Here is a 9,971-nt window from a genome sequence, read left to right as displayed (position 1 = left end):
ATCTATTGTTTTTAGAAAATACACACAAACGTCCACTATGTTACCCGTGTATCCAGCGTCTCCGATGGTTGATATGTAATGTTCAATGAACTATTTAACATAGAAACGATGTATATTCCAAAAAGTAGTATAATGAGACTATAAAAAAGGAATAAATATTGCAGTTAGAGAAGAATAGTAAAAATGTTTGATAATATAATTATGACGTCATGTATTTGTGACGGGTTGGCTAGTGCGACATAACGTGGTACAATAGACGTCAGATGACGTTGTGTCTATGACGATTTAATTTTTTAAAGGCATGCGTTTTTTCTGCATCATGTAATTTTGAAATACTTTGCGCGATTTCACCCGGGGAAAGATGGACGAAAGAATGAAAACGGATGAGCACAAAAGCGGCGAAAAGTCGAACAAGTCGTATAAGATCCTAGAGTCACAAGGATATATTGTAGGCCGAACACTTGGAAGCGGTTCATACGCCCGGGTGAAATGTGCATACGCTATTCATAAAAAGCATAAAGTAGCAATCAAAATCATTAATAAGAAGAAATCGTTTGATGATTTTTTAGTAAAGTTTCTACCACGAGAAATAGAAGCTATGCGAATTCTTTCTAAGCACTATGCGTTAATACAATTTTATCAGATCATCGAGACGACGAGTAGATATTTCTTCATTATGGAATATGCGGAGCGTGGTGACCTGCTGACGGAGGTAAAGAGCCGTGGGCGGATTCCGGAGGTACAGGCGGGCCGCTGGTTCGTGCACATGTACGACGGCGTGCGCTACATGCACCGCCGTGGCATCGTCCACAGGGACATCAAGTGCGAGAACCTGGTCTTGGACGGAAAAAATGTGCTCAAGCTGACGGACTTCGGGTTCGCTAAGAAAATAGGGCGGGCGAAAAGCGGCGGACCTCTGCTCAGCGAAACTTTCTGTGGTAGTTACGCGTACGCAGCGCCGGAAATCCTCAAAGGGGTGCCATACAACCCGGTAATGTCGGACATCTGGAGTATGGGCGTCGTGTTATACACTATGGTAAGGCTACTCATTATGTAGTACATTGTAAGATCAATTGGAATGATATAGGAATATGGGCGTGTGATGTTAATACACGACCTTAATATATATCATTCATACACAAAGAATATCTAATTGTCACATTTTCTGAAAGCTGTATTCCCACAGATTGACATATTAATTTGACTTATTTCATTTTTTTTTGTCTCAGAATAAGCCGCTTTTGGCATTAATACCTCCAACTCAAGTTATATAAAATAACTAATTTAACAAAATATCGCAATAACACATCACTTTTCGAACGTAAATATGAACAACTATATATATACGATCTGATATTTTTTCAGCATTCTTATATGACTGGTTATCAGACATTATCGCAACAATTGGCTCATTCCCACACAATTTTGTTAAAAACGTTGTCAAAATGGTCCATCTGTGAGAGTACAGCTTTAAAGCTATTTTTTTTCGATTTCCCCAGAATACCAACATGCATTTCTATTTCAGCTTTATGGACGGCTGCCTTTCGACGATGAAGACCACAACAAGTTATTGAAGCTGGTACAAAGCCGCATCACACTTCCCGCAAGGCCGGAAGTTTCGTCAGAATGCAAAACGCTCATGTTGAAAATCTTTGTTCGAGTAGCCGACCGAGTGCAGCTTAGGAGTTTCCTGTCAGACCATTGGTTCAGACTGCATAAAGCGTCTAGTGATCTGGAGATGGACGACGGTGAGACTGAGAATAAAACCAGCGTGCCTGCGGGGCCGGAGGCAGACGCCCCCGCTGAGTGTGCTCCTGCAAGTGGGCCCGCTCCGGAAATGGTTGAAGGCGCGGACTATGTGAGTCTGGAGACAGACAACCATGACTGATGTCGATCAACTTGTGAAACAAGTATATTATTATCAGTACATTTTTATAAAGCACATTGCTCTATAAATAAAGTGATAACAAGATTTATTCCAATAAACTTCCAAAACGGCTGATATGCGTGTGTGGCATCACTGGCGCCCATCATTGTATTTTCTATCTCGTCAGATAGGGGTCTTTTATGAAGCAAGATGAAATATTTATTGAGAAGTTTACTTTTTGGGCCCTTTAACAAGAGCTGTTGCATGACGGTATGACGTTGGCAAATGGCAGATACCCGACACCTATTCCCATTATCGTCTTCAATTCTATGCGGTTTGACTGGTCTCAAAGTTAAAAAGTCATGGCTGAGACACAAAATATTGCTATACAATCAATAATGGGCAACAGTGGCCTGCAAATGTGACACTCACATTTGAGATGATAGCGACCATGTGTGCATATCACTTGTCTTTCCTACTATTTTGTTATGGTCAATTAAGAATAATTCCAACAGAAACCCAAATTCAACATTAAAACATTAATAAGATTCATTGAAATCTGTTTAACAGTCGCAAAGTTAGGAAGACATGAAGTATTGCTATGAAATCGAAATTAGACATTTGCCTTCAAGTGTGACCTTTGAGATGAGAGCACGAGTTGTATACACACATTCCCGGTATGGTACTGAAATCGTTTAAAAAAACATCATGGCAATTTCTGGTTAAGACAAGATCTTTACAGATAGATGGACTGACCAATGGATAACCCGATTAACATACCCTGATCCTGGGGCATAGAATATCTTCAAGCACTCTTTACAAGACCAAACAAAAAAAATAGACAAAGAAGTGTGTCTATTTATTTATTATTTTGTTACTTCAAATATCAATAACAATAACAGGATTTCAATGTGAGTAGGCAATAACATATTACCAACATAACAAGCATACACAACAAAATCATGAATACATTCCAACACTCAATAATGAAAAAGCTCCATATTTACAAAATATATACACTTGCAATTCCAGTTAATTTTTGAAAAGCCTGGTATTTGTCTATTTGTTAAGGCTTAACAATCCACAATCAGGGGGTAAGATTTGTTATTAGTCCCAGGTGCGATGTACGGTTAGTACGTATATAGTATTTATGTATTTAGCATGTTTTAAATTTATCTAAATGCAGAGTTTTAAAAAAACTTGCAATATTGTTCACAAAGTATCACAGTATTTAACAGAAGACATACAGGTAACTACAGCTACAAAACTGAAGAAATTTATCAACTTTAAACAGGGAATAAAGTACAAATGTACTCAAAGTCTTATGAAACCTTACAAACTTAATGGTACATATACCATGTTAATTGAAAACAATAATAAAATAAAACCCCACTTAAACAACAAAAACAATCAAATCAATAAAATTCTATTAGTATGCAAATGACTTGTCAGTTTCAGATAACAGTTCTTTCCACATTAAAATGTTTATAAAAGTAACAGAAAGCAGCCGGCTGCTTTATATGATGTATTTACATTCACAAAAATTAACAGGTTTCATAGAATCTAAATGGGCATAAAACTGACTGTAAAATTTATTTTTGTTTCCAAAAAATGAACTGGTTATCTGATTCAGAATGAAGATAAACAATTATTCAAAGCTATTTATGATTGAAAAGAACTCACTTGATATCAAATTAACCCCCAAAAAATCAATTTGTTACAAACACAAAACACAAAATTAGCATGAATCTCTTTTCAACAGGTCAGTCATAACAGATTTAAACCATTTACGGTAAACAGTTGAAAAATTAACCAAGGTTACCGTTAGACTGTATGGTCATAAAAAACATGTATGTAATGTTTCGACTGACAGAAATATAAAACGGCTCAAACAGCAATTTGGAAATATCAATTGTTTTGAAAGTAAAACTAAAAGTTAAAAACATTTTAAACAACTGCATTGCACTTTTCATACTTCATTTAATCACTTAAATGCTGAATTGTCAAAACTAGGCCAATAAGAACTTCGATAAGCTTGATTAAAACAATTCCATCTTATTTTTGGTTAGTTTTATTCTTATTTCTGGTTAGTTTTATTCGGATAAGACGGTAATTTATATGTTTCTTGTTTTTGTTAGATGAACAATAAATGAAATATTATTTTATAAGCTGAATAATATCTAAATAATCTGCATAATTGTATCAGTTTAAGATCCCAAAATATTTCACTGAGTGAGCACCAAAAGCTATGTTTGAAAAGGGTTGTGAAATATAAACTTTTGGTGTTCACAGTGTGAAAAATATTGCAACTTACACTGAAAAAACATTTTTTTCTTTTTATTTGTTGCCTAAAAAGGATATAAAACGACCAGCCCTGTGCAAGCTAACATTGAATATGGAAGTGAAAACAGGGTAAAACTTAAAAACAGTGAAGAAAATAAAATTGATATTTTCAGCTATAAAAAGTGAAATACCCATTTCATTTCACTGACTGTTCTCATTGCAAAGTATATCATAAAGCAAAACTAAATATCTCAAAACATATTATGTCAATATAAACAAGTTAACTATTCCAAAGATTTTTATCAGTGCCTTGTACAAAGTCATCGCAGTAAAGCCTGTATTTACACATTTGCATTTATAGATAAGGATTGTAGTTGCCACTTACATGTATATCACATACCGGTAATAAACTTTGAACATAATTGAGTTCTTATATGGCCAATTTAAAAGAAAATTAAATTAACAATTTGAATAGAAGAAATTAAATAGTAATTATATTGTAGATGTGTACCATTAGCCCATATACAGCACATGTAAGATGTGATTGTGATATAATATTTAAAACTAAATGATTGAATGAGGCACAACCAGTATAAATGTTACAAAATAAAGAAACCTTCAATATCATTACAAAAGTGCCTTTACCACATCAAATGATGAACATCCAAACTAAATACACTATTAAATATAGACCATTGGTAATTGTAATATACACGATTATGCTTCATATTTATGCAAGACATGACTGCATTATAAATCACAGTAGTAAGCAAGTACAATGTAAATAATGCTAACAAAACTTCAGTTCAGTAAGTTCCATACTTAAAGTCCATTTCTCAATTTTGAGTAAACTTTTTAGTCCAATACAAGGATCACAAAACTTTTTTTACTGTACTAGACATTCATGATGATAACAAACCCAGTTAAAGATTGAATTGAACAACTAGAATTCCTTAATCACCTTTTCCTTGGTAGAAAGCAGAGAGAAAACATCCTTGCCAAGGAGCTGGGATACCGTTTGTAGGAGCCTGATACCTGTATCAGTACCACTATATTCAACTCCTAGTACATGCATCTTTGGAAACAAAGTTCCATGCACTGACACTTGGGGAAGATCACACTGTAAAGCACTGTGTTACATTTCCATCAGTTCGCATTGACAGCCGGCGGCGGACTGGGTAAAAGGGAGGTGAAGAAGCTGACGAGAAAGGTCAGGGTGACCTGGAGCTTTCCTGGAGCGGGTGGGGTCGGGGGGTCTGTTGGGTTGGTGCTACTTGAATCAGGATTTAACCCCTCCTCATTGCCATCTACATTGGCAGCCTGAAAGAAAGAAATGCAATTTAGGGAGCCTCATTTACATATATTTCATTAGAACTAGTGTAAAATATCCTTTGATCTCTTGAAAATAGATACGTGTAGCATTCCTTTTAAGGTGCATTAATTTGAGTATATAGTTTATTCAATACACTAACTGATTACTCAAACAACCATTTGTAACTTTAATGTGAGTGTATAATAATAAAACACAAGCTATGAGACTCACCTGAGTATTATCTGGCTGTGGATTGACATTTTCTGGAGCAGGGATCTCCTGTGCTTGTTGGTTGACTGGTTCCTGTCCATTCACAGGTTGGTTCCTCCTTGGACGACCTCTGAACCAGCCCATCTGAAACCTGCACAAGAACATTTCATTTCTACTGTTGTGTTCCAACATGACAAGAGAAACTTAAATACTTGTAAGCTGAAAATCAGTTTTTGTTTCTAAGTGACCTCCTCTTTAAAATAATTTCAATACCAATTTGTCTGATTCTTGATCCGATTTCAATAACCCCCCCCCCAAAAAACACGCATATTCTTATATGGTCAAGGATGATCTTGGATTTGTACTTATTGATTGATGTTGATGATTAAAACACTAATAAGTCTATATATAACTTTCAACACATCTGCAACACATGTGGTGAATATAACTTACCCATACATAGCGAGGAAGAATACAGCCACCATTAGAAATCGTGTGAAGTTGGAGTAAAAGTAGACAATGCCGATGAGAACCATGAACCTGCTGAACATGTAAAGGTAGTCGAGCCAGTCCCTGTTCTGGAACTCTTCATCTTCCATATCGCCACCAAAAGCTGCGTCCCCTTCAGCCTGGTTCTCTTGGGCTGGGTACTGCTGTGGGGCTGCCTGTAGGCTAGGCGTGGGTGGAGGGGTTGGGTAGCCAGCCTGCTGGTAACTGGGGAGAAAATGATTGATACTGTAATACATTCAGAACTGATATTTCTTAAATAAAGATGTCAAAATAAAAATTCTTGATAGTTGATAATAAATAATTGCTTCATATATATCAACAGGAGACTTCACAATACTGTGGGTAAAATAAATCACAAGTTCATAAAGTTATATCATGTGCAGCCTCTGTTTAATACAATATTTTCTGATAAATTCATTAATATCTAAAACTGCCTGTAGAAACAGCATAGTCAATAAGAGAACATCATCTTAAAGTTAAATACATTGTTCAGGTAATGAATGTTTAATGACTTTTAGGTTTATAGAAGCTGTCCTAGATAGTTCATTAATAAATGCATAATAAACATACTATTGCATGTACTGGGCCATATACTGAGCGTACATCTGCTGCATCCAGGCGTACTGTTCTGGGGAATAGCCAGATGGGGAAGGGGGCATCATGGCACTAAACATCGCTGTCTCTGGGGAAAACCCACCCGCAAACTGAGGCGGGGTGAAAGACATCTGTGGCATACTGTTAAAACACAGAAACACAATGCTTAAATTTTCTTGAAAACTGAATCATGAGAAAGTGTGAGCAACATTATTACATAATACATATATATATTTAAATCTATTTAAAATCTAGTATTTTTTTTAATTCAATACTACAGTAATTTTTTTATTAAACATGAGGTTGACAGAGATACAATAATTTATAAAATTATTAAATGATGGCTTAAGTATTTAAACTTATATTTTACAACGTAAATTCATTTTTTAAAACATTTTAAAATCTCAGCATACACAGCAAATTAAAATCATAGACAAACACTTAGACTACCATTACTAGTTTTGAATCAATAACACTGCATAAATATGACATAGAACAACATCACTGCCAGAGAGCACTGACCTGTATTGGTTGAACACATTCTGGTTGGGTGACGCTGATGCAGCCTGATCAGGGCTGACAGGCGAGTGCCCGCGATATCGAAGCCCACTCGGGTCTGGACTCGCCTGGGAAGTATTTGAGCTAGAACTGCTTTGACGTGTGTAAGTTTGAGATTCCTGAAACGAGAAGCAATTCAACATTACAATGTGCTTTTATTTATTTAGTATAACTTCCATTTAATAAATATATGCACGATAAGTAGCATTTAAAAAAAAATCATAAAATTTATTATAATTCATACTGTTTCTAGGGAATCTCATTTTATTAAATCATCAAAAAATTTATAGAGACTTCGCACCACTACACTTCATTTAAAAATTAGTTTATACAATATATTTAAGATGCTAGCACACAAAATTGTGTATGTTATAATTGATAAATAAATTTAAGATTTAAATTTATGTTTGCTCTTTCTCTGAATTATATCATATCAATAAGAAGTTCATTATAATTTAAAGTAAAATGTTATATTTTATTAGTTCATGTTTATATTAAATCACTTGTATATAATGTAAATATTTGAGATTCATGCAAATAAAACGTGAAACATTTTTTAAGTTGTTGCATTTATATAGTTTTCATAAGGGCCTTTGTACCTTTTTGTGGTCAAATTTTTTTTTAAACATATTCATGTAAAAATATTACTACTTTATTAAACATATTACAAGTCATGATGACAGCAAACCATCTCCTGACGAAAGCCAGCCACTTCATCTGACTCGGACCTACATCAGCAGATGAGTAAAATGTGTAAGAATTGAACTGTGTTATTTTGTTAATATTGCTTTATGTAATTCATCATGTTACATTCATATAGAAAATATTGATGTGAACTGTGTGTATATGAATTTCATTTTTCAGTACTTTATATATAATTATGTGTTTCTCTGTATGTATTGTGTATTTTTTGTTATTCTCGTTTATCACAAATGCATGATGAAAACACCTAGACTTTTTATTTCGATCTATGTGTATTTACCCAGTTCATTTTATAATTTATAACTTACATTAATCTTGGTGTTTAAACACCTAGAACTTTTATTTTGTTTAGGTGAATTTACCCAGTTTATTTCACAATGGTTTCTATTGTTACAATATGGTGCTCAGACATTTTGCTAGATAATGTGCCACATTTTTTTCATTTATGTTGTTGATATTATTTCATATTTTATATGTACTGTATATTAAAAACAAAGTATTTTCAAAAGTAAAAATTTACTTGATCGCAGTTGTTAAGTTTTTCGTTGTAAGAGAGCAGTTTTTCAAACCATTTTAAGCACCTATTGGCTCCTTAAACGACCCAATCAGCACATACTGACCACCTGTAAAAACCTCCTTAGATAAGGTACGAAGTCTCCAACATTCCATCAAAAGTATGTACCAGGGTATCTTTTTTTAATTTCCATTGTTTATAACTTACTATATGATTTAATTTAAAATTTAAGATAAAAAAAATGATAAAACTTCTAAAAAGGAGTAACTTAAAAAAAACAGCATCCTTCCTCCAATCCTTCAGAGCATCTGACAAATAGATGGAGTTTTCCACTTACTCTGGTATTATTGCTAGAATATGACTTGGCTTCCATCTGTGGTGACACTGAGCAGACAAGGTGCACTGTGTGTTTGTTGCTTCCATCATCAAACTGCCGTAAAACCTCCTTCAATGTCAAGTGATCTTGGAGAAGTTTACCGGAGTAGATGAGCTTTTGGTGCAGCTCATTCTGAAAATATAAATAATATTCAATCTCAGTACATTGTTGAGACCAATAGAGAATAACAGTTTTGTCCTGCAAATTTATCATTATTTATTTTATTAACTTATGACACCCATGTATAAGTGCATGACATAAATAGCTGACCCTGAATTGATTTCAAACTAAAATTGATGTGATTGCATCATCTCAGGATCTGTTATGTAACCTTTGGAGGAGAAGTGTGCCCAGTGGGCCTCAAATCCATGACTGATGGAACACTAGTGCTCTAACCAACTGAGCTAACCAGGCGGCTGGTTATTACGAAACACACTACATATTTTTAGTGTAGTTGTGTGTGGGAAAGAAGCAACCACTTGTTATGCTAGCTTAATCTTGTTGAGCTAGTGAAACGTGATTCATTTGTTCCATTTTCTGCCAAGGCTTACTTTTGATATATCTGATTTTGATGACTTACTGGTTTGCTGGGGTAAACATTTGTGAGATGTTGTTTCAACTTTCTGACAGTCCAGTCAAGCATACAGTCTACTGTGTGGTCTTCAAAGCGCTGGTTTGGAGCCTTTATCACGAGTGTCACTGAGGGATCCATGCTTCCACCAGTATCCTGCTAAGCGAATTGTGTAATCACAAAACAGTAAAACAATTGTTGTTATTTAACTGTGATTGTAATTGTAATACAGTACTGTAGTTTTTCTTCCGAATGCGGTGTGACTGCTGACTTGTCAGTGATTTCACAAATCAATAATAAAGATAAGCACTTGTCAGTATGGATTACAACTCTATACTTAATATTCCTAAGTAACTCGATTGAGGTTTTGGCGAACGCTTTAAAGCAATAACACTGAATTAAATCCCGAAAATTCTTGATTGACAAGATAAACAGAACAGGAAGAATGACGTTTTGTCACGTGATCAAAATAGA

The 9,971-nt window shown here is 34.7% G+C and overlaps 2 protein-coding genes across 2 annotated transcripts; one reads left to right on the top strand and one right to left on the bottom strand.

The window, feature by feature from the left end:
* Positions 1-361: 361 nt before the first annotated feature.
* Positions 362-1,888, top strand: LOC128244479 (testis-specific serine/threonine-protein kinase 4-like). The gene is made up of 2 exons (XM_052962480.1): positions 362-1,036; positions 1,526-1,888. The coding sequence occupies exons 1-2, from the start codon at positions 362-364 to the stop codon at positions 1,886-1,888; spliced, it is 1,038 nt and encodes a 345-aa protein (XP_052818440.1).
* A 1,414-nt stretch (positions 1,889-3,302) lies between these two features.
* Positions 3,303-9,941, bottom strand: LOC128242860 (homocysteine-responsive endoplasmic reticulum-resident ubiquitin-like domain member 2 protein). The gene is made up of 7 exons (XM_052960245.1): positions 9,507-9,941; positions 8,888-9,058; positions 7,299-7,453; positions 6,753-6,917; positions 6,126-6,386; positions 5,694-5,823; positions 3,303-5,470 (listed from the first exon to the last, which is right to left on the bottom strand). The coding sequence occupies exons 1-7, from the start codon at positions 9,636-9,638 to the stop codon at positions 5,297-5,299; spliced, it is 1,188 nt and encodes a 395-aa protein (XP_052816205.1). The 5' UTR covers positions 9,639-9,941; the 3' UTR covers positions 3,303-5,296.
* Between the last annotated feature and the right edge of the window lie 30 nt (positions 9,942-9,971).

This window comes from Mya arenaria, chromosome 8, assembly GCF_026914265.1.
Source record: "Mya arenaria isolate MELC-2E11 chromosome 8, ASM2691426v1".
Classification (NCBI taxonomy): Eukaryota; Metazoa; Mollusca; class Bivalvia; order Myida; family Myidae; genus Mya; species Mya arenaria.
Note: the sequence above shows the minus strand (reverse complement) of the source record. Positions and strands in the feature narration are given on the sequence as shown.